We start from the raw sequence: 26,499 nt of genomic DNA on the forward strand, positions 1-26,499 counted from the left end.
GGCTTGCTCCAGCCCATCAGTGTTTTTGTCAGAGTGGGGGACCCAGAACTGCTCACAAATGCTGAATAGAGGCAAAGATCTCTTCCTTCCACGTGTGGTCCAGTTATCAGCTGGCCATCTTTGCCACAAGAGCAAACTGCTGACTGATCTGAAAACTTTGACCTTCAGGCCCCTGAGTTTGTTTTCTACAAAAGCCTCTCCCTGGCAAGGCAATCTCCAGGCTGACTGTTCCCATCAGCTGCCCCAGGTGAAACGCGCTGCATTTAGCATTTACCTACTTGAATTTCATGAGTCTTCAGGAAGTTCAGCTCATTTCTCCAGCCTCCTGAGGTCCTTCTGAACAGCAGCCCTGTCCTCTGCCCTGTCAGCCACTCCCCCCAGCTCAGTGTCATCCATCAGCACTCTGACAGGGCACTTTATCTCAACAGCCAGGTTGCTAATGAAGCTTTTAATATACTCACCCTCACTGTTGTCTACTGAGGAACACTATTCAGGGCTGGCCTCCCGCTGGACTTCACTGACCATTGCTCTTTGAGATTGACAGTCCAGACATTTTTCCTCCTTGTAGTCCACCTAATCCAGACCATGCCTCACTAACTGAGCTACAAGGATACTACAGAAGGCTGCTGAAGGCCTTGCTAACGTTAAGCCAGCTTTCACTGGTTTTGCCTTGTTTGCAGAGCTATTCTGTTAGTCAAGCAGGGTATGCTCTTGGCAAAATGATGCTGGCTGTTGGCAGTCACTGACTTGTCCTTTTTGTGCATGGACATGGCTTTCAAGAGAATTTGCTCCACAACAGCCATTAAAAATGACAAAATGCAGCCCATCTGCTTGTTGGTTCCATGGATGTACATATCTTTGCCTAAATAGTCCCTAAATTGGACTTCCTCACCTTTGTGTAGTAAGTCATTTCCCTGGGCACTGCCATGAGGTTCAGGAGCCTCACAGGCCTGCCAGCACACCTTACCAGTCAAGACCAAAGCAAAGATGACACCAAATACCTCAGCTCTTTTATCTTTTGCCACTATGTCTTCCACTGCATCAGCAGCACACTATTTTCCTCAGTTGTCTCTTCATCACAGAGGTACCTACAGTTGTCCTTCACTTACCTTCAATTCCAGCTGAGTTTTAGCATTTGTAATTCCTTCCCTCTACATCCAAACACAATTTTTACATTCTCCACAGATGCCTGTTATTGTTTACTTCTTCCATAAACTTTCACAGATATTTTGGGGGTGAATTTTGAAGAGGCTGTCCCTGAAGATCTGCCAGTTCTCCTGGGCCACTCTGCACTTTAGGGGAACCTGCCATGGGATACTACCTATACGCTTACTGAAAAGCCAAAGCCAGCTATCCTGAAGCCTGAGATTATTTCTCCATTGCCTGCTTTTCTACCATCTCTTACAGATGTTTAACTAGGGATGGCGTCAGCCTTCAATTTTCTAACCTGTTCTTTCCCATTCACAAGTAGCAAGAAGTCTAAGTGACATGGCTGAATACAAAGTTTAGAATAAAATTCAAACCCAAATGTAAAATAAGACAGAGTACCGAGGATATGTGAGATAAGCAAATTTTAGAGGCATATAGTATTTGGGAGCTTTTCTTGATCTAGTTTACAGATAGAAACAGATCTTAAACAGCACAGATAATTGTTATGATAGCTGATGCAAGCAACTGGAAAGACTGCTTTAAGAAAGCAGCAAGTTCAAGAAAAAGGAACAGGGTATATAAAACACACAAAGCTACATTTACATTCCATTTACCAAGCGTATAGATAATTTTAGGACGATATGAGGCAAAGCTTTTAAAAATCTGGAGAAATGAGTAGCTAAAGCAGAATAATTATCTGACAGATGGAGATTGCCCCAAGGCTGCCACTTCAACATATAAAAAGATGAGGCTGAGTTCATTTTTGAAATCCAACATTTGAAATTCCAAGAGCATCTTGCATATTAGTTGTGGAAGGTACAACATTATGTTCAGTACGCCAGCGTATAAATACAGGTTAGATTCCAAGACTTACTTTGGAAATTGTTTTTAAAAACTGAAGCCTTACAGAAAGATTTCAAATACCCTCACAGCAGCATAGCATAAATACTTAAGAGTGTAGTAAACCTGAAGTACCTAGGTAAAGTCTAGATGCTTTCATGGTTTCCATCGCAACACCAAAGGTGACTACTACAAGTGCATATTTCTACCACAGTAATATTTGTGCTTCTCATACTGCCACATTTCTTTCTGCACATAGCCTTCTCTCAGTCAGATTGCACAGCCCTACCCCTAAATTTTATTCAGGCCTAGTAAGACCTGTTGTGGTAACAATAAATGCCTGAAGATAACAGCTAAACAAATTACTCATTTACTTTCATTTGCAACTCTCACATTCCAGAAAAAGCAGGCAACTTTGAAGCACGCACTTGCTTTACCAACAGTACAGCCATAAATGCAGTTAATAGATTCAAACCTGCACTCCTCCTGCTGTCATCCCAGCACTGTGCATCTTTGCATCTATTTGCAACATCTTGTCCTTATTTGTTCGTAATTGCTGAGGGACATCATCTGCATCCTGCTTCATAACTCCACTGTACTCAACGTAAATGCAACCCTAATCTAGACTGTGATCTCTGGAGGCTAGAGGAATATGTGATTACTATATATATATTTTTTTTTTTATCGCCAGGGTACTGTTTGTAAAGCTCCCATTTTGTGATGGATGACAGTCGTAAAAACAAGTTTGTGTTATTTGATAACTGACATTCTGCAAACAGGTAAGATTGAAAAGAGCTCACAGGCCAAAATAACAATTTATGGATCAAATAAAAAAGAGGGAATAGAAATAAGAGGAAACAGAACACAGACCAAACAAACTATCATATCAATTCTGCAGTTCTTAGCTTATTCAGTTAACTTTTACAATTTTTCAGCCAGCCAGCAATTTGTTTCAAAGCAGAACTGTGAGGAAGACTAGCTTGTAAGATGAATAAGCCACCTTGTGACAGGCAACATATATGACAGCAGATCAAGAACATCACAGTTATTTTGAACCAGTTGTAGCTTTTCTTTTTTTTTTCCTTCAGATGCTCATTCTAATTTACAGAACAAAAAGGACAGCCTAACATCTAACACAAAAGGAAAACATTACTTGCCTTCAGTCTCATGATATCTATATCTGGCTCTCAAACTGTAATTGCCAGCGTACCCAAGATTTGAAACCCCTGTTGTCTTCAAATATATTGTACTTCACCTTCCATTATTTATTACTCAACTATGAACAAGTGAAACACAACTTGAAACTTACTTGATTCCCCCAGGTAAATAATATAGTTGCTAACAAAGAGTTAATCACAGAATCATCTAGGTTGGATGTTTCATGTTTCCTTCAGGTTCTTTAATATATACAGAATATATCTATTCTTTTTATATATACATATATATATATATACATGTAAACGTATATATATATAAATATACACATATAAGCCTTTATCAGTATTTCTTCAGCATTTCAAAGATGACTAAAATTCCTGACTCCTTCCCATACCTCAAGGTTCTCTATAAAACTTTTATTATTCTGTGATATGAAATGGTATTGAGTGATTGATCACCTAATTGTTTGACCCACTAAGATGCTCATTCGAAGCCAATAAAGACCTAACCTTGCTTTTCATTTGATTTTAGCATGTCTGATTCAGATAAAATTTGGAGGAACTGCACAGGCTAATTAAAAATCTGGAAAAGCCAGCACGGACATTTTAAAAATTCTGTCCTTGCAAGCTACCACAAATTTGGCACTGAGTAGACATTTTCAGTTGATATTTGTGACATTTAAATACAGCTCAGAGTTGGTTTGGGCTTTTTAGCATTTTTTATTTTTTTTTAGAAACATTCTTGGAGTCAGACATTTTGGGAAAAAAAATCTCCACCATTTAAAAACAATCTTCTCTGTAAAGCAACTGAGAAATTGCACACAGCAATTAAACATCCCCTATTTTCTCTTCTGACAAGGTCATTTAACTCATAGGCCATTTGGAAACACGGTTTGTGTGCTGTAATTTTGCTTTCCATGAGCATCATCATAATTTAGAAAAAAAAAAAGGCAAGGTACTGTTGTTATATGATCAAAGGGCTTTGCTTCAACATTGCTGATGAGAGACAATTATCTTAGTAAACCTGAAGTGATGCAGAAGCGCTGGCAAGTGTCTCTACTTTAAAGCACGCGAAATGTGAGGGCTTTTCAGTTCAGCTACGTTGTTTCAGCACAAATACACGTCACCTTACTCTCTCATTTAGCTGATTTAATAGGTTGTTGGTTACTGTGATTGGTTTTGTTTTGTCGTTTTACATGAAGTGTCTATTTGGATGTGATCAGAACAGATTGAGAGACCATACGCTGGACTTCTTGCAAAGACAAGAGAAGAGTTAATGTAAAGCATCGTTCTGATGCTCGGACGGGCTGGTCTATGAGAATACACTGGGGACAATTATCGTGGCTCAGCTGATAAGCTGTAACTCACTAATGTGCAACAGCGCAATTTCTTTCAAATATGTGCACCAAACAGAAGTGTCAGCATTAGGTCACCGAGGTTATGGAGACAATCCCTTTCCTTGGGATGCAATGGTATTTTTTCTTTATTTGTATTCTTTGTTATGCGATCTTCATCTTAATAGTGCAGCTTATTCTAAAAGTACTTCATAGATCATAAGCCCAATCCTCCTTTTTAATTCAATGGCAAAACTCTCTCCTATCAATTGTGAAATAACTGAACCCTAGACAAAAGCAAATTGGTCATTCATCCGGAACTGAACTACATCTGGGGTGAAGCACAGCAGCTATTTTGCGGTTAACATTACTATTACAGACTGATCTATGGATGGAAATGCACAACTGAAAGCACAGGGGAATTTTAGGTAGATAGAAAAATAATCGTACTGACTAAAATCAGGCAGATTCCCCAGAGAACTCCCTCATTCATAGGAAAAATGCACACGATTGTTTACAACTGATCAGGATCTCAATTACATGTGCCACACAAAATACAGGTCTAACGGCTGACAGTGCTCTTGTCTCATGCTACTGAATAAATAATGCCCCTCTATGCTTTTTCACCATTTAAGTGGACAGGAGACTATAAACACAAGGGAAGCGTGGCTGGAGTTGTGTGGTAGAGGTTCAACCTGTATCGTGGCTGTCAGCTCTAAGACCACACACAACAGTAGCTCAGATTTGGATGCCTGCATTTCAGGGTTTAAAGATGAGCCTGTAAATCAGAAGAGAGGACTTGGAAATTACAGACCATCCCCATTCTCACTGTTTCAAGCTGCTGTCAAGTATATGAGATCGATACTTTGATTTCAGTTCCCCATTTGTCAGTAGAAGATCAATACAAAGTCATAGATTCCTTTTCCATAAATATTATCGCTTTACTGTATCAAAATAACACATTTTTTTATAATAGTACTTTAAACACATTTGTGCTACTCTGCTGTCAAATGCATGCCAAATTTCTTCTTGGATTACTGAAGAGAAGGAAAACTTTGTTTTTACCTGAAGCACTGAAACCAGTATCAAATGCTTACTTTTAATCTCAGTGGGGCTGGGGAGAGGTAGAAGCCTAATGCTGTCACATCAGAATTGCCAGCAGCAAGACATTCAGTTCATCAAAACAATTTTTAGTTTTGTCAGAAATCAACCTAACAGGCTTTCTTCACAGCCCGTTTATTATGGCAGTGCTCAGAACTGCATTTTTCAAGTCTAAAACCAAACCTGCTTCTTTTAAAACTCACATCAACAGCTTCAAAATTGGTATACTTTGGGTGTTTCCTCAATTAAGTTCATATTTTACCACGGAATTAATCAAAAAATCAAATTAACAAGTGATGTGCTTAAAGCCGTAGTATTTTACTCACTGATTTTGTTTACCTGGGTAGAACCGACTGTTTCATAGGTCATTACTTAACATAAATGCTTTTCTTCCAATGATGGTAAATTATTTTCCACATAGTACTTCATTAACTTCTTTTTGTTGGATGAATGCACCTGCGCTTACGCTACAAACCGCAGTCAACTGTGATATGAGCTGAGGTAAAATTCATTTCAAAGAATTGTACTTTCTCTCACGTCAGATTTCTAGGATTATTTTTTCCTTATGTATGTGAGAGGAACATAAACATTAACATATTTACGTATTGCAGTATTTAGAGACCAGTCCAGCTAATCATTTCCACAGTACCAGCATTGCATGGATTTTCACATAGCTGGAGTATGGTAGAAATTTTCTAAATGTTAGCAAGTGTTTCAAATTCTACAAGGGAACACTCATTCTTTAATAGCTTGCTGCTAACAGCCCAGCTTTTTAGAAACAGTTTTGCTGGCTAATATTTTAAAACATTTTCATTTTCTGATCAAATAATTGTCATCTATTATATTAAACGTAGCAGTAGCACTGACATTTTTCTATTTGAAATCAGTGTTGAGTAATCAGAGAGTACTTTTTTTTAAGGTGAAATGAAAAATAGGTTTATTTTGCTTCTGAATTATAGACTACTACTGTAAATTCATAAGCTTCAGCAGAAGTCATAAGAATCCCATAATAAAAATAGCATTCCTGCCAAATACCAGGTCTTTTTTTTAATAGATTTTTTTTCCCTGTTACTTTTCTGTGACTTAAATAAAAGTCAAATGTGAAATAGAAATTTATAATGAGTTGATTTCTCTGAAGTCAAACTTAAAATATTCCTGTATGTTGTCTAAAATAGCTGTGTTGCTTCTAAGGCCTTAATATTCCACTTTCAAACACAAAAATCAGAATAGATGCTTCTGACCTTATGAAGTGCTTAGAAGTTAGTTGCCAAATATCTTCTGTTGAATAAACTCCATATTTTTAAGATCCTATATATTCACCAAATATGTTCAGTAATATGACATGCCAAAGTGTCTAAAAGTTAGATGGGTCCATTATTAACACTCTGAAATAAGTAAGCAATACGTCAAATGAACTGTTTAATCATACTGAGGTACCTGTGGCATCAAGAAAAACTAAATATCAGTGTTTCAAACTGCCAGTTGTAATGAGTCCCAGATGTTAAAACATTAAGCAACTTAAAAATCAACTAACTCAGTTCTAAACAAAATCACTTCCAAGTCAAGCTGTAATCCAGTGACTCAGTCTTCCCCCCTGCCCTCGCTGGCATGAAAATTGCCCCTCTTTAATATGTGCAGTGCCTGAATTAGCAAATAGTATGTGGAATTGATGTAATGTAATGTTTTACATGTCTTCTGCTGTCAAAACTTACCATTTCTGAAAAGACTTTAATGGTTTTAGAGACAATACCAAAGAAAACCTATGAAGTAAAAATTCATTTTTTTTTCTTTAAAAAGTTAAGCATCATTTTTCATTATGCAGAATCCTAAAATGGAAGAAAACTTACGTTGGTATTATTTTGCATAAAAGCAAGGGATAGCAGTTACTTTATGTAAGAATTTAAGCTAATATAGCCTGCCTACCTTCAGAAAACATAAAAGGTAATAATGCCAAATCCAAACAGGGCTGTTTTTTTCAGCAATTTTAGGAAACAATTTAAGAATGAGTAGATTTACATTATGAGCATCTGCCATTGTTTTCAGTACAGCACTGATTGCAACAGTTGCTAAGATTTTCAACGAACAGATTCTTCTGAATATAGAGAGGCTTAGCCCCAGAAAACGTCAAGAAATATCAGAGGAGAGATTAACTGCTAAGGGACGTTCACTTGAGCATTATACATTTAAAAAGGGAAGAGATTACATACCCTTCTCCACCAATTCTTGTTATCTTTAGACGAAAATCAACAGAGTTCAGGCTGGGTGGCTTCCATTTCAAAATATCATCACATCGTCCAGGCTTGTATTTCTGAAGCAAATTAAAAAGCAGTTTAATTATGCTTATTGGTTTTCACTGGTTTTAAAAGTAACAATTCAGCGTTTCGGGCTGTATTAGATGTCTCTAATGAATTACAATAGTTAGTGACTGAAACAATGAATTTCATTACCACAGAGGTAGTTGTGCTTCACTACTTTATTTGCTGCCTCCTTTTAAAACTGCTTAGCACGGCAGCCAAGCCATTGTATATAATGCAAAACTGAGAATGGAAATAAAAATTAGCATACTTCATTATCTCTGCCTAATGGAAAATTCCAAATAAAAAAAGAAAATACGACAGCACAGTTTTAATAAATGAGAACTGTGAAAGGACACACACAGAAGACGCATTTAAGATAACCTCAACATTTCTGAGCGATTTTCTGAGCGATGTTTTTGTTATTCACACTGTTGGCTGACACAACGTGAAAAAGCCAGCAGTCACCATACTGCCAGCTCTCAGAAAGGCCCATCACAAACATGTTCTTTCGTATCAAAGGAATGTAAGTTATATAAAGATTAGAGAACACCATGACACAGTGAAACATAAATAAGGGAGCATCTGTTGCTGAAGAGACAGGGTACACGCTTGTCTGAACCAAAAGTTGCCATACTTATCAGAAAAGAGCAATTTTCTCTTGAATTAGAGTTTTGATTTATCTCGGTCTCTTATCATCTACTTCAGTGTAAGCAAGATGCCACTTTGTTCATCCTCAGCTAACAGTGACAGCCGAGCCAGCTAAACCTTTCCTTCCTGGAATGTCTTTTAATGGCAATGGAGAAAAGTAGAATGAGCATGAACAGGGCAAAAGCAAAAATCAGCTCCTAACACTCTCAGCCACGTTTCTGCTATGCATAACAAAAGTAACCTACTAAAAGCTCTTTTTGGAATCTGAACATGGCTGGCTAGACTGCATCTTCTCATTTTTTTTCTCATTTTTTGACCACGGCTCCAGATTGTTCGATACTGATGGCTTCAGGCTCTCTGTTGTTGTTCCCATTCAGGCCATTATAAACATGTTCTTAACGCCAGTATTGGAGCATCCTACCCAACTCGCTATTCTCATCACACACAGCTCTGCACTAAATTTCTCCACAACCTTCTCTTTACATCTGAATAAAATTTAAATTATTTATCTTTGTCCTTAGGACAACGTGTAGAAGCTGTTTCTGACACCTCTTCTCTGTGCCTGCTCCCTTTCCATGTCTTTCATTTTATTCTTCCCCCACGATCTCCTAGTTGAAAATTGTCTCTTGGAAAACAACTTTCCCCTGTGGTCCCTCACATCTGGAAATCTTGCCAGATCTAATCAAACATCCTTATTCCATTAGAGTCAGGAAAATAGTAAGATACAGTGCAATAATAAAGGTATTGGTTGTTTTTTTTTTTTAATTACTTTCTTCTCTTCCCACCTTATTTCCCCTTTATATGATTTCTGTCCTGTAATATCAACAGCTATTTGAGAAATGCTGGTTGCTCTTATACGTGTCCAAAAATGGGATTTAGAAAGGTTTAAAGAATTTACAAAATAAAAATAAAAACAAATATTTCAGTAGACAATAGAAATAGTTCTTTAGTTGGCTCCATCCTGCTGTCCTTCCCTTATTTCTCTGGCTCTTCTCCATTTGCCAGAGATATCTTCAAATCACAAAGATCTCATCTTTGAGCTCTTGTAGCAATAAAATACATCCTTAGGTTTTTTGTTCTCATTACCAGACTAAAAATCCTGTACAATGCAGGTACAAATATTTAAAGACTCACGCGACATACACTATATATACTAATCGATATTAAATGGATAAGACGAAAGAACATACAAGATAAAGAAAAAAGCTCAGTAAAGTATTAAATCTTTTCTTTTTATATACAGATGGAATATTTAAATATACTTTAAAGTATTTGCATTCCATTTTAGAGAAAATACTATTTACTAGATATATTTGAACGTTTGTATGCATTGAATATGAGAATTACGATAAAGGTGAATGATGCCAAAGTCTCTTTGTCAGTCAAATTTTCCTGCAATTTTCTTATACCTGATATCAAGAGAATACGTAATTAAATTCTATATAGCTCATTGCTAAAGTATGTTCCAGGAATAATGGGACGAAATATGGTGCTTGTAAAGAAATTATTGTTGCTCTCTCTTGCCTGTTAATTAGGCCAAAACCTATTACTCTTGCTAGGTATTTATTACTTTGCTCAAATAAAAACTACGAGGAACACCTCTGTTTGGGACCAATTTCTCCACAGAGTGAAAATTTGATTTATGAAGCAACTTCTACAGCAGGTACCAAGGAACAGGGAGTACAGCTGAGTAGCTGAAGCTGTCGGCACAGATGTTGGTTTTGCTGCATGGAAGATTCATCTTAATGGATGCTCATCTGTCCCTTTAAACATGAGCGAGGTCTTCAACCATTCCATAAAAGCGTCATCTGTCAATCACGCCTAAGCCCTAAAATCTTTTATTAAGCCTCTGTGTGGCACAGCTTCTAGGTTATTGACTCGCAATAATCTTCCAAGCAAGATTACTGGAGCATTTACAATGATGGATTTATTAATACATACTCAAGTAATCAATTTCTATTTAAGCCGTAGATCATATTTTTGAGACTTTATGAGATGTTAAGACTCGACCCAGTCTAATTGACTCTAGGAAACAATCCCGGCTGGTTTAATATATGGGTACAAACCATCTTTTTACATACATGTATCATTCCTTTAAAAGAGAAAATAAAGAGAGGCTAACAGACTTCAGGACAGAGGAAATTATCTTTTTTTGTATAGAAATACCAGTCTTAACCACAAAACACACCATCTTTTGTGGCCAAAAAGAAAACTTGGACTGCTCTGCATTCAATATTACCAAGTATTTTCTCCCAACCATACAGAGGAGGATGTATTTCTGTCTGGAACATAAACCCTGAAAAAGCTTGACATTCCTTTAGGAAATTAATTCTCCTTAATGTTAAAAATACGAACCAACTTCTCAGAGTCACAGCACTGAAATCCCAAAGAAGAGACACACCTGATCTATCTAACAACCTAAGAACAGCCCCACTAGAGCTCTAGCACCCTGGCTCTGTCAGCGCCCAAAAGCTCACACTTTGGGCAATCATATGTGATGTTTTCTCCTGTTACTCTCCCAGAGACTATCCATTTTCAAGCTCAAAGCCATCTTGATGCAGATGTGATTTCCAGGTATTTAGTGATTTTCAGCCTTCCCTGCCCGAGCCCATCTAGCTCCCCCCTAGGACCGTGCAAACCTCCCCCAGCTGTAACAGCCTGCAGCACAGCAGCCCCATGGCATGGCAAGAAAAAGCACCACCTTGGGTTGGTTATGGACCAGCTTTCATTGGTTTCACACTCGCACTCCCTAAGGCTTGTATGGATAGATGGTGAACAACCAGACCCCATTGTTTCGATGCTACCTGTAGTTTTGTGTGCTGTTTTATCACTCAGACACTCGATCTTCTAATATCGAGAATTACCACAATTCCCCACATCTGACAAACTGTTCAGGCATCATCCTCGTTCTCTGAGTACAAGTGACTCCCCTTCAGCTGTGAGGACCGACCTGGACCCTATCCCTTGACTCCTTCCTGCTTTTCAACCAATTGTTCATCTGGACAAGAACTCTTTCATCTTGCACCTGCTTTAGTTTTTTCAATTTATTTATTTATTTTTTTCTTTTTAGAAACATCGACAGAAGCTTTCTCGAAGTCCTAGCACAGAACACCATGTGATCCTTACTCAAATTATTTTTGATTACCTGGTTGGAGAGACATAACCTTCCTTTCATAAAGGCATGTGATTTTTCCCAACTATAGGATGTTTACTCAAGCATCAACTACTGCACTCCTTATTATAGTTTTCACTACTCCGTCCAGTAGAGACATCACACATGGAGGCTCTTCCCTGACCTTCTATGACATCTGTCCCCACACTCAGTTTTTTTTTTTGTTGTTGTTTTGTTTTTGTTTCTGACATTATATTTGCTGTCCTCACATCCTTGGGCACCAATGTATGTATACATTCCACACAGGATCAATCTACTGCAGGACTTTTTCAACCTCCCCCTTTTTTTTTCCTTAAGACCAACAAGTTATAGCCTCCTAAACTCCAATGTGAAACCAACTTCACAGCAGACATGAGCAACTATTCCAAGATGACTAATGAAAAGCAATGCTTTGACAGGATACATCTGCATACCTGTAATTTCACTGACTCAAGTTTAATTACTAAATTGATTGGCTGACTTGCTTGAAGGGGAGTTTGGGCGGGGGGGGGGAGATTTGTTCTTTAAGATGGAGTTACCTTTCCTGCCTTTCCCTCTAGAACCAGCACAGTGCGGAACAAGTCTTGGCTAAACATTTTGTTATATTAAAAAAAAAAAAAATTAAAAAAAATGAAGGAACAATCTCTTCCACACTTCATGTTAGCAAAAGAGATATTGTCTAGAAAACAATGGCAATAAAAATAGCCTTTTGACTATTACACTTGGTCTTGATCACTGCCAATACACTTCTGACTTCACAGCAGATTTTTTAACATTGAGCAGCTGATAAAAGTCACCGTCTACAGATATTTGTCTGAAACATTTACAGAGGCTTAGATAAGTAATCAGACTTCAGAGTTCATGTCAAGAAGCTTCATGGTCTCAGACTTCTGCTGTTATAACATAAAAAAAATGAAAATCACAGAAATGCACCTTAAAATGAGAATTCATCCAGAGGCCATATTAACAAACCCTGAGAGGGGGTTCATTTTTGCAATGGGTGAGCCCATATACACAATAGAGCAGTAGCAAGTTCTTGAATTTGAATGCTGAGTGCAAAATCAATTTCTTCAAACATGAGCTGAAGCCAAGCAAGAATTCTGCTTGTTAAGTATATGAAAACTTCACCTTAGATGAATCACTGCGTACTGCAGACCTGTACTGCCTAAAGTTATTCCACATTCCATTTCCAAAACAAAATGTTAAACAATCTGTCTGAAACCAAACTACTCCCTAGCATTTCAAATATAGCATTTATAGCAATGATATCCTCAACGCTCTCCCCAAATACACATGTAGCATGACTAGTTTTAAAACATATCAGGTCACGTAGCATTTCAAATACAAAGATCTTGGTTCAGTCTGAAACCTTTCCACCTCGTCTAACGACACCCAAAAATATACATTAAGGAATCAGAAAACATCTAAAATAGCTTTAGAGGATTGATTTACAGCTGATTTGCAGTTGCTTCCAAGTGCCAATGACCATGTCTTCAGGACGGCTAGGAACCCCTCCCCAGCCCTCAGATTTTAGCAACTCTGCTACTCACTCAGCATCCACCTATTTTTTTCTTTTCAATCTCTATTTTTGTTATTATCACAATGAATGCCCCACCTTCAGGGGAGAAGGTAGGTGCTGTCCTGGCAGAACACCAGCCCCTTTCTTTTTATCATTCCTTTCTTTTTCACAACTTCCCTTTCTAATCAGTGTCAACCACCTCAGTCTCCTACAAAACTAAGCCTGGCCAGTTAGGGTTTGTGAACCAAAAGCTTATCCAGCAGCAGGATGCCTGGCAGAACCGAGAGGCTGCTAACCTCAGGTGTGTTGCAGGTTACAGGAGCACTATCAATCACTATTACCTTAATTGAAGAAGATGCAAGCCAGGCACATGACGGGCCAGCAGTAGCATGGCAAATGTGCCCCTATTATGGATATCTTGAACCTGAGGTAAGAGCACAACAACAAGCGTGACACTCCGCTGCACACCCAGTATTGTAAGACACTGGGTGATCCCAGAAGACTGCCCAACAGAAAGCACAGCCTCCCGCACCCAGCTCAGGTTGCTCACCAATTCCTAACCCCATGCTCTCAGAGCACACTCAATAAGGTTTTTTGTTGGTCCCCAGTGAGCCACATCAGTACTGTGGGGTAAACTGATGGGTGTCTGCTCATGTCCCAGAAGTATTAAGCCTAGTAGTCCCCTCCCTCCACAGCTGTCCTCAGAGGAGGCAACTCCTTTCTCCTTCCCTGTGAGAAAGGCTGGCCCTCAGAGAATGAAGTTCCCTTATCTCAACTTTTGCTGACACGTTTCTCTGTTTCTCGCAAGCTGCAGATATTCTTCCCACTCAATTTATGTTTTGCCTGAAGCCACGCATCCTCCCAGCGCTCACATTCACTGAGTGGCTCAGCAGAAGGGCTGGGCAGTGGGGATGCTAAGTGGGGATGTAAGGGGAGTGAAGTATCTCTCCAGGCAGCTGCTTTCTGTTACCACATGGTAGAGACTTTGCTGCTCAGTATTTTGTAGGAGGAAGAGCGGAGTCAATCTCTGGGACCGCGTTCTGGGCAGGCAGCGTGGGCTGTGGGGCGTTGTTGCCTCACCATGAAGACACCCACCTGGAAGACTGAGTAAACCTCAGCCACAAGGCCTGACAAAGCAAATGGATCAGCTCTCCTAATGACTGAAAAGGGAAACGTTGAGGGATGACCAGGAGAGGATGAGCAGTGCTGCTACGTGTCCGCTGTCCTCGCCCTCGGCACACCTTTCAGACCTAGCCCTGCAAACGAGCCAGAGCACTGCTAAGGTAGAATGGGCACACACCAATGCAGAAAGAAGGCCGGAAAAAATCAAAAATAGCTCAAAAGGGAGGGGACACAGAAGGACCAGGAAAGATTTGTTTGAAAACCCATGCTTGCCCAAGAGGTACATGTATGTCAAGCTGAGTACCATCAAGGCATGAGTGCCATGGGGATAGGAGGGTTTGGGGTTAACCAGGACAGACACTGGGAATCTGCTGAAGTTCTTTTAAACCTTCAGATGTCATTTGCTACACTGCAAATGAGATCAACATTTAACCACGCTGAATATATAATTAATGAGTCTTGAATATGAAACATGAATATGAATTTGAAATATAGATCTTTCAGTATCTCATAATTTAAGTTACAAAGAAGTTACCTGGCTAGTTCATATTTTAGCACCAAGAGAAATATTCTGCCCTTACATATATGATATTCTGATATTTAGTCACTCTCACTTATCAGGATAAAGACAGTAAAGGTCTTAAAACATATTAGAATGCCTCAGATTCACAAACACTAAGACATTTCTTATGTTGTAAAATTCACCCATTTCTGTTACCAACATTTTTCTGTGTTTTAATCAAATACTTTGCAAAAGACTTGGGATTCAACATTATGCTACAGCTTTCGCCTCTAAAGAAAAAGTTAACTATTGCAAACCTGTAACAACAACAAATCTTTTCCTCTCACTCACTTAAAACAACAGTTGAATGTTTTCTCTGAAGTGTTCTACATTAATTACTCTTAGACCTTTTAATATCCTTATGGCACCTACTGCCCTACCCAATCTAATAGTTTGCATTCAGTTGTGTAAATATAAAGACTGAACAATTACTAAGTTTTTATTTTCCTGAACTGAATGCTCTGAATCATTCTAAAGAACCAAAAAGATCGATTGTAATCAATCATTTCAGGCTAGAGCTGATAGAGAGATGAGCTGAAGAAAGAGAAGTTGCTAATATTGTACGTGAGTGAGTCACGTCAATGGATCAAGAAACCACAAGATGAAAGACAGCCATTGACTCAATTGCATATTCATAGATTTTTAAGGCAGAAAAACATCATTGGGTTCATGGAGTCAGCTCTGTTGCACACAGGACAGAAAAACTTGAACAATAACGTTTATATCAAGCTTGTAATTCCTATTCAAATTACAGCACACCTCTGTGAAAGATACCAAGCAAAGAAACATCAGATAGTTATGGAGATTACCATTACACTTAAGATTAAAAATGTATGCTTTTTTCTACACAAAATACCTCTGAATCGTGTAATGCCTTAGTTTAGACTGAAGCCCAGCCCTCCACAAAATTATTTCCTTTTGTTAAGATAAAATGTTTAGTCGCTGCACAGGTAATTTTCCATTTGGCTAATGTACGCATGCATTTTCATTGCACAATTCTGCCAAAAAGTCTCCAAAGATTAGACAACAGAATTGATTCTACTATTCCAGTGTTATTTTCACTGCTTAAGTACACAGACATATTAAAAAAAAATGCATGTGTTTCCTATTCTTTTACATTATGCATTTTTTCAACGTGTTTTATGCATTAAAATACATTGATAACTACCTGAAATAATTCTTTTCAGAGCAAAGCCTTCAGCTGTGACTTAATACACTTAATACATTTCCTCCTAGATACACAGTCTACTTCTGGCTGTATATCTTTGTGCTAATCTGGCCACCAAAACAGAAGGGAGAAAAAAACACATGAAGAAATACAATAACATCTATACAAGGAAATAAGTTATTGTAGTTAATCCGTGACTCTTAGCCTCTGAAAGTATTTTGTCTTCTGTCCCTTCTAGCCTCCCATTTCAGTTCCAGCCCCTTTGTTTCTCAAAGTGTCTGTACAAACAACTTACATCCTTGTATTCCTCATAGTCCATCACTGTAATACCCCATTCTTCCCCATGTATTCTACTTACTTTCCCTTTTTTTTTTTTAAAGAAAAAAAAACGAGGCAAAAGGCATCAGCAGTGCCTTGGTTATTGATGGGTAAACAAGAGTATGCTTGCTCTTGCTGCATATTGAGCAGATAGATCACTCAGAACTGGAGGGAAGAGATACACTAAGTCTGATCACAAGCCCACAACTGCCTGGTGGAGAAGGAGAAAGGTCAGCATTTCTAAATTATGTCTAAGGCAAACTGTATTAGTTTGACTATATTAGAAAATTGCTTCAAGAATACTGGACTCATCCCTAACTCGTATCTTTGGAGGTGTAGGCAAATTACATCATGTGCTATGGCATTTATGGTGTTTGTTTTGCCATTTTTTTGTTTGTTTGTTTGCCATTGTTTTGGCAAACAATGAATCAACTACAAGATTTAGCCAATGTACTACAGGGACAGCCACATTGCATGTCAACAATCTAGGAGAACAAAGCAGAGTAAAGCCCAAGAGCAAAAGCCTTCAGTTTCAATACAGGGTGCTTAATTACAAAGATGGATGTACAGAAAAAGTGATAAAATTAATGCATTGACCTGGTGTGGATCATGGAAAAACACCAGGACAATGCTATCTACTAAGACATATTATCAGTCAGGAAGAGAAAAATACTATTGTTTACTTAAACATTAAGTCACCCTATTTGGTTGTTATTTAAAATATATCAGAGCTGCCCAAACTGATTATCTATTATTCCAGAATTTTTACAGAGGTGAACATTTGCCAAATACATTCCACATACCTCTGAATCAGAAGGGTCCCTGGGAACACTGGCCACACTAGTTTTCACCTGGCTGCATTCCTTACGTAGGTAGAAATAACCACCCCTGTCCCTGTCATTATTATTGCCCTGAACCACTCACACCCCACGTTCCCTTCCTGGGACAACCACTGCACAGATCACAAGTGGTTGTGTACACCCTAAACCTCTATACGAAAATCAGGCTCATTAAAATTGTTCTACATGCTGTTCTGTACCTTAGAAAATCTTATTTAGGCTTATGAGAGTTAATGGGACTAATGTGAGCAAACTGTGATTGTTAAGGATGAGAACTGTTTAAACCATTTCCAAAGACAGACTTAATTGTGACTACTTCTCACAGAAAGCATGTTTACCAAGAATAGTTGGAGAAATTCAGTTGTGTTAACAAAATGTTTCATACCTCAGAACCCAGTTATGTAAACTTACTTAGACTTCTAGAATGCCTTTCTTAAAAAAAAAGAAACTCACAAGGGACCACGTAAGAAAAAGTACGTGTATGCAAGCCTTTCAAGCCTACGAAACTGTACCATGCAGTTGCCATTGATCTGAAAGTTTTAAGTGCTCATTATCTCTGAAGGCTGAGAAACACACTTTGTTGTGCAACATACGCATTTAGCAGTGCCACAAAATGATTATAGGAAGAGGGCAGTAAAATAATAAGATGCTGAAGCTGGAGGTATAAACAAAAGTGGTTGATCGAGTCTGGAGAGTTTGAAGAATTCAGTCATCTCAGGAATTTCTATCAATGGATGTAATAGATGATACTTATTGTTTCCAGATGTGAAGGAAAGCTTTGCTGCATTTAACTTGACTGCGTATATTCAGCTAAAAAAAAAAAAAAGCTGCTTCAATGAAATCTCTTCAGTAGTACTCACTGTTCTCAAAGATGATTAGGATTCCTTTATTAGCTAGAAAAATCAGATGTACCTGGTGTTGTTTTCTTTCATGCAGATGTGACTTACTTCAGTATAACCTCTTGAAATTTTAGAGCAGGCAGTTCTGGTTGTTGTTGTTGTTGTCTGGTTGTGTTTTCTTTTTTTTTTTTTTTTGGTGGCTTCCCCTTCACCCCCCATAAATACAATTCAATTGTCCCTGTATTTGTAAAGGAAATGCACCAAGACATGATTTGTAAGTACTCTTACAAGTGATCAGGTGGGGTGAAACTCCTGGGTAAACACCAATATTTTGCAAACAGCTGTTGTTTTGTGAAAGAGATTTTCATGGCTGAGACAAAAAAAGAAGAAACTAAACATTGAAAACACAAGGACACACAATATAGCCACAGAATTTATATCACTACAAAAAAATACCCAAACACTTCCCAACTTCAGGCAAACACTGTATACACTTTGCATCAAGCCATTCACCCAGCACAACCTGTGTCTAAGCTCAGACAGATGGCCATGAGGCTCTATGTAAAGAAGATAACAAAAGCAAATCGCTCCCCTTTAAAGACAACAAAAATAAACAAAAGTAAAATAATAAAAGCTGTTTTTACTGCTTAATGTTCTGAATTACTGATTTAAAACACCTGAACAAAGAGCTGCAGTCCTCACCAAACTTCAGCTTTTTGCCTGGTTTGGTAATTCAATCAGGATGTAGAGACAGGCTGATGCTCCATAAATATTTCATCAGCTTTAATATAAGGTTGTTAATGAATTTCAAACATTTTACACTGTACTGTCACATAATAGAAAGCATATCTGTAGACAATAACTTCTGAAGCTCATACAAAGAAGATGGAAAAAGACAGCATCCTTGCCTAAGTTCAAATCATTTCATGTCCAGAACTAAGCCAAAATGATGACAAAGACAACTCTTGATAAACTTTTAAATAACTCATTACTTGACAGGGTGTAATGCTGCTTTAAGTCCATGTAGTCAAGCAGATTTGTGCAGTTTCTTCCACTCCTCCACTTTAAAAAGCAAAATAAAGAAAAAATAAAATTAACCTGGGTCCTAAGGTACTCTATCTTTGGTGTACTCCAGAAAAAAATCCTTTAGAAAGCTAGTACCGTTCCTACTCAGTGTTTTTCTTCTTCATCCACAGGCACAGGTAAGTCAGAAGCAGCTGTTTTTATTGGGCAAATGTTATTGTATCACAATTTGTCTTCTGTGAAAACGTGACTGGAAGCTATGTGAATTAGAAAGAGAGCGATTATAATCAAAATGGCCTCTGAAATATTAAGCTTAACTGTCAGCATACTGAAAAGCCAAACATGCTACTAATGTGCACTCATTCAAATAGCGTTAGATTATGTTCCATGCTAAGGATTTTAGCATATGAATGCAAAGAAGGTCTAGAAAGTTAACCTGTATGCCGAAATTATTCTGTTAATATTTTAATAGATATTTTTCAATTGCTTTTTCCAAAGGTGCCTCGGAATTTCAAGTTAATGCAATATTTATATTGGACATTTTGGTAATTATTAGGCTAGCTGTCCCCTGCTCTTGCACTTTAATTTAGCTTTGCACCTCCAGCTTCATTAAACATCTTGTTTCATAACTACACTAATAGCTTTTCTTAATATTCCATTAAGCAAGAAGAAAAATGTGATGAAATTTTCTTCATAACTAACTCCATTTACATATTAATCCTTTTAATATTTGATAAATTAAGTTCAGTTCGCAGCCAAAAATCCATGTTTACAGCAATCAGAATACGGCAGTCACAAAATTACTCATTGCTCTTTTTTTTTTTTTTCCCTTTTTCCTAGCACATCACTGCAGCAGAAACCTATTCTCATACACTTCTGTTTGTAGTCATCCTTTCTAGTTCCAGTCCGTAATATTAAATGAAACTCCAACACTTGATCTGAAGCAGAATAGAAAAAATAAATGGCTTCAAGTTGTTGGCTAATATATGTGATCCCTAAGGGACTAAATGGTGTCTGCTGTCAATTCTAAATTCTACTTTTGAACACAGGGAAATTAAAGCAACTGCTAAAAAGCTACATTCTCCTATCTTTGTGAAAACAGACATGTCCTGACTATACAACTATATTTCTTTTGGTCAAAGGAACTGGTGATTTTCCAGGCTTGTTGCAGTTTTATACTCCTATTAATTATTTTCTAATTTTCTTAATGTTCACCATCTAGGATTTATTTCCTACAAATTTGTGCTGCGTAAGTCTTCAGGAAAAGTTAACAAAATAACACAATAAAGATGCTTCACATTGTCTTCTCTTGCTTTCTTTATTGCATTCTGCTTGTTTCACTTTGCATCACTTGCAGTGGGGTGACATCAATACGTAGCCACAGCACGAACTGTTAGCAGCACGCCAGTGTGACTACAGGATACTCCTGTATTTACTTCTCCAGATGAAATTTGCTCGTAAACTAAGCTTCATAAATCACCAACAGCCTTAAGCTGAAATTAATATAATGGAAAAAGATCAAACTGCCATAATTTTCTCCCTCAGCAATATATTTTTTAGTATTTTTTCCTTCTAGAAATACAGATAAACACAACTGAGAGGTAAGAAGCTAAATAATTTGGAATGACTGTCCAGAAAGACTGGTGAGGGATAGGCTAAGCCCATCTTTTCTCCCCAAACACCACCTTTTCTCCCTGAAAACTTCAACACAGTCATTGCTAAAAACTACAAGAGTTAGCTTGGCACTAAAATTATGGATACTTTTACCTTTATTTATTTTTTGAACAGGTCTTTATGGGTAAAATTTGATCTAACTTAGGCAATACAGAGACAGTAGAGCTTTTATGTAATGAAGCAGCTCCCCAGTAAGCCCCCATTTCCCATATTTCTCCCAAGGTATCCGAACCTTTCTACATGTTTTCAAACCTAATTTCAGAGGACAGGACTCCCTGCCATTTGCCCATCCTCACTGACTACATTTAGGCATTCAAGAAATGGGTCATAATTTGCTTTCTATATTTTCATGCTCTGTCACTCTTCAAGTCAATGTAGAACCACGCATCTGAAAGACCCAACTGTTTCTTAAATAAGAACACTTGATATCATTAATGCTGCTTATTTTTGCTATTCTTTCAGGCCTAATAAGGTATTAATGTCCTTTAGAGAAATGCAATGAAGAAAACGCAATGAAGAAAATTGTTGGGACAAGCAAGATAATGCAGAAGCACTCCTGGCCCCACTCCTTCACTTTCTTTTTCAGTCTCCTAAAGCCATGCTTCTTCTTCTTCTCCTCTCCTCCAGTGAAACAACAAATCTTGGAGAGAGTTTTAGGGCGATCTTCCTTCCTCATTTCACAATTTTATTGTGGAAAAAGATAACAAAATACCCTCTTCACTTGAATAAAGCCAGTGATGTTGGAGAAAAATTGATTTTCATTCTGTGAAATCGTTACGTGCAGTTTTGTCTTTACATCAGTCATAAAACAGTAAGGTTTTATGGATCTTACTGTTTACATCCTTCCATTTGGATAGACCTCCATACGTATCAGCCTAAAACTTCTCTCATTTCTCAAAGCCTGATGGTCCCCATCTCTCTTCACCTTCTGTCCTTTCATTCTCACTACCTCCGTCCTTAAGCTTAAATGTAGCCACTTGAATTTACACCAGACAGCGAGGGAAGTCAGTCTCTCAGAGGACAGAGGAACTTATTTCTTTGTGGATGGTTAGTTTGTGATCAAAGGCTCCCAGAAACCTCACTAAAGTTAGATTGGATCAGCAGGAAGCATTCCCTGCTTGACGCCTTACAACAAAAGCATCCTTCTTCCAACAAAAGAAGCTCCATGAAATAAGAAAGCAGTGCTCCCGGCTGACTCACCGCGATAACCTGATTTGTAAGTTGGATAATTTATGGGTATTAAAGACCATATTTGTAGCAGCTACGACCTGTGAATTCAAGGCTTCATCCGACCATGGGTTGTGTTGACATTTTTCTCAAGCCACAACAGGAATGGCTATACCAGGAACGGGCGTTGCCACAAATCACCTGAGAGCTCATGAAGATTAATGAAAACTACCACTGCTCCATAGAAAGATGCAAAAATATATTCCTGCTTCAGGAACGTCAATCTTGGAGAAGCAGAAACAAGCCTTACATCAAGAGGCAGACAGTGAGCTAATCTGAACATAAGGAGAAACGCACGAGTACAAACTAAGGGATCGCAGCATGCTGGTCTCAGACGTAGTCTAATTTCTCTTTTTAATTCCACAGCTAAAAAGCCCCCAGAGCTGAACAGATACGCATGAAAGATGATACACAGAATTGCCAGCAGGATTTTTGTACATGTTGCCAAATGTATGTTACACAAAATTGTCATTAAGGGCTAGCTTATTACATTTTAGAGGACTACAAATCTCCTTGAATTAAATATTTATGAGTCTTTCTTCGAACACTGAATCCTGCAGTATTTTGAAAGAAACAACAGAAAGTAGCCTTTTAAACTATGCATTCAAATACATTAATGATAAAAGGATGAATTTTAACTATATTAATTTCATCATTATGTATGTAGATTAAAATAGCACAAAACATACTTTGCATCCTTAGTTTCACAAGGAAACATTCATACAAATTTTCTCAAGACCAAGAAAGTGAACCCAACCGGTGGAGCTCAGCATGCGCCTCGCAGTCCTTCGGCTTTGCTAGCAGCAAGCTGATGTGCTTGGAGTTGAAAAAAACAAAGAAAAAAAAAGCGTACCCTGAAAAAAACAGCATGTATTTTTTCTTTCAAGTGTTCTGCCACAAGACGAGTACAATTAAAAGCTGCGTTTTGAGGAGAGTAATTTGGATAATGAGAAGCGAAAAATCCTCCTGTAGGGGGAAGAAACAGCATGCTGAAGGAGAAAACGACAGAGACCTGCCTGCTCTTGGTGAGAAATTAATCCTTGCAGTTTTGGCTTAGGAACAAGCAAGTCAGTGGCTCTGGTTAAGCGCCAAGAACTGCACAGGATAGCTGTTTCCTGAGCGTTGCAAGTAAAGGGAGAAGAAGTTTAGGTTGTATTAAAAGAAGCCACTCGGAGAACTTCGGTTACTCCAAAGGTTAGTTGCTGTCCCTAAAGAGCGACATCCTCACGTTAAAGCGGTGGTACTCATACATGGGAACAAGGTTAGCAGTTTTAAACCTGCTACAAGTGGTGATGGGGGAACAGAAGCAGCGATAATGTACTTAAAAGACAAAATTCTGTTTCTTAAGCAAGAGAACTATCTTCACAGGGCCGATTCACTTACATCCATCAAGTGAGCACTGAAAGTTCAATGAAGTTCTGGGAGAAGCAGACACACCTGAGACACTTTACAAGCAGCTTTCTTCGTATCTGATATCCCTCTAAGAGGTTTTTCCACTTACTCATTTTCCCCTGCATCCTTTTTGCTACTGTCATAAGAAAACTGAGCCCTTCAGAATCACTGGAACATCGAGCTGAGTAGCTCTGTCACAACTGAGAATGGTGCAGAAAAAAACACACATCACTAAATCAAGCAGGAATCTGTGATAACGTTTGGAACATATTTTACAAATCCCCTGTCACCCCCAAGATCAAGCGAGTTTATCATTAAGGAGTACCTGTCACCAGCATCTTTCCAATGCAAATGCTACCAAAATACAAAGAGATAGTAATGAGCATGCTGGTGCGAGCTGTGAGCCAATAAACCCCACTTCTATGAAAGAGCATCGCATTTGCAAAACAACTTCAATAGCATCCTTCAGAAGGGTTCTAATAGAGTGAGAGAGGAAAGGTACAGAGATGGCAGCGGAGCGAACAAATCTACCTGCCACGGACCCAGCAGGGTCCCAAGAAGGATTAGAGGCTCACGTCGTGCTACACCTCTGTTGACACCAGGAACAGCAAGTTCCTGCTCATTTTGTGAGCTGTCTCACAAGAAAACTTTCTGCCGTGTACAGATGTACACTCTCCTCCTCGACAGAAGGAGAACGTGACTTTCATAGACCAAAGCGTTCAGTAAGTTTTTTCTTTAAATGCAATAATTCTGAATTCAGGGGTGAAGAACCCAAATCATATAGCTAGTAGACACTGAGCCAGTGATCATGATTTTGGCAAAAAGGTCTGCAATTTCCATTTAAGTGGAAACCAAAGACACCTTGGCTTAAAAAATAAACAAAACACTATTACAAGAATTGTGATAAAAGCTGAGAGAGGGCATTAGGTGACGTACCATCCCTCATTTACCAAAATACCAATATAGGTGGACCAAAGTTTTCATTGCTTTAGACAGACAATTCCTAGATTTTTAGGCTAGCGAGATTAGTTCTCCCTTGCTTGCATATAAATTTGTGTTTCCAAAACATGAAACCTCTGAAAAAAATGGGTTTCAGGAGGGATATCAGCTTAAGCGTTGACACTTGTTTATAACTGTGGCAAACAGACATACCAAAAAATAATTTGCTCCAAGTATCACAAGCTCACAACGGATCAAAGTTTGCAACTCCCACTTGCAACCAGTGAAAAAGACCATTAATAAAACCTCTGGGATGCTGAGAACTGATTAGCACAGAAGCGTGCTATACAAAGGGAAAAAACAGTCAACAGTTCATTAGGAACAGAGGACAAGCAATTTTGCGCCGGGGTGGCAAAAGAATACTGAATAGGGTTTAACTGCATCCCTCCTCCCCAGCTCCCTTTGTACAGGAGAGAGCAGGGGGTGCAGCAGTGTTCAGCAAGCAAAACCACTGCCAGGCTCCCTGCGTTCACGTGCCTGGGAATTATTCCCACCTGCACGGCCGTGTGTGCACTCCTGTGCTTTTAACTATGTATGGGACTGCAATCAGAAAGTTTCAATAGGGTAACGCAAAAGCTGCCAGTAGGTTACCATGATACTGCCGTAATTACTGTTCTGGGGAAAAACAGTAAGAAAAGCACTTTTTTTATCCCCCCATTCTAAGAAAAGAGGGTTTTTTTGGTTTTTGTTTTTTTTTTTTTTTTTAAATTTACCCCTTAGCCAATAACTGAACAACAACATGAGTTAATTTACAGTTTTACTGCTATCCTGAGTTCCAGTACCATGCAGACCTCACAAAATAAAGCCATTAGCTAAACAGCTAAACCATTTTTTTTCTAAAACCAGTAAATTTTCCCTTTACTTCTTAACTAGCTATGGATTTTCTTTAATTAACCAAAATGTATCTAAGCAGAGCACATTACATCCAGTTAAAATTGAGATGGAATATCTAAGTTAGTTAACAATAAAGATGCTAAAATGCTAAAAGTTTTAAGAACTTTTCATCCGCTTTGTTTTTGTTTTTTTAATTTTTGTATTTTTTATTTTTCCCCTGGTCAGTCCAGTCACCATCGATATTCCTAAGGAATTAATTAATACATTTTTGCAGGGAGACACTGAAGGGCTTTGAAAGTAATGAAATAACCACCACCAAATTTGACAGAGGACAAAACTCGACTTTTTTTTGAAGGCCTAGCAAAATAAGCAAGCAAATGTCATGGAAACAAGAGCTCTCGCCATGGTAACACCATCCCTGGTATGGCAGCTAGCCACTCTGATTTCTACATCCTCCAAGACAAGGAACCAGCTTAGTTCCATGTTTCATTTCAGTGTATTTCCATAACATCCCATACGTCCAGTCAAAATAAAGCTTTAATAAAAACATGAATAGTTCATAAGCATGCAATATTAAAGCCGAAGCAGAACATAAGCGTAGGGGCAAACTGATTAACTGTATTAAAGCAAGTCTGAGCAAGTCTTTGAGAAAAAACAAGAGGCTGATGGCTATGTAAAGAACAATTATATTACAGATGTTTCCCATCACGCCATCTGACTCATGCAACTACTGTCAGATGCGTGAGCATCTTGCAGGAAACACAGCAGGAGCTATAGTATAAAAAGGTACAACCCACAATTGCAGTTAAGTAATCCTTGTTACCTGCCCTTATAGAGAAGTCGAAATTTTTAGCAACCAACCCAAACTCTCAAAGCCAGCTGAAGACTCTTTAGGAGCACGGTAGCTGCTCTCCAGAGATGGGCACAGCAATCAGAGCCACGTGGATGACTTCCGATGAGTAATTTATCTGACAAATTAGGTCCACTTCGGGAAGTATCTGTATGCAGCTGATGACTCTGACAAAAACCACTACCCAAACTTATTCTACAACAATGCTTGCCGAGTATGTTTTCCAATCTGATTAGCAATGTTGCAAGTTTCACTTCTCTGATTGATACTGGATGCAACTCGGATAGTGTTACCTGCCCGGCCATTCAAGAAACTGGAAAGGGTCAGCCGTACAAGCGTGTGAAATAAATACAATCCCTGTAATATATTTGCAAGTAAAATACTAGGTTTTACATAAGCACACACAGCAATAGGAAATGTAGCTTATCTTGCAGAAGTCTTGAAATGCGAACAAAT

At 38.3% G+C, this 26,499-nt stretch overlaps 1 protein-coding gene across 2 annotated transcripts in view; it reads right to left on the reverse strand.

Annotated features, from left to right (window-relative positions):
• Nucleotides 1–26,499, reverse strand: part of RNGTT (RNA guanylyltransferase and 5'-phosphatase) — a 180,700-nt gene that overhangs the window by 51,988 nt on the left and 102,213 nt on the right. For both annotated transcript variants that reach the window (XM_084514322.1, XM_084514323.1), the window contains exon 13: nt 7,789–7,889. In XM_084514322.1, coding sequence (XP_084370448.1) covers nt 7,789–7,889 — 101 coding nt within the window. The remainder of the gene's footprint in view (nt 1–7,788; nt 7,890–26,499) is intronic.

This window comes from Aythya ferina, assembly GCF_964211825.1.
Source record: "Aythya ferina genome assembly, chromosome: 3".
NCBI lineage: Eukaryota > Metazoa > Chordata > Aves > Anseriformes > Anatidae > Aythya > Aythya ferina.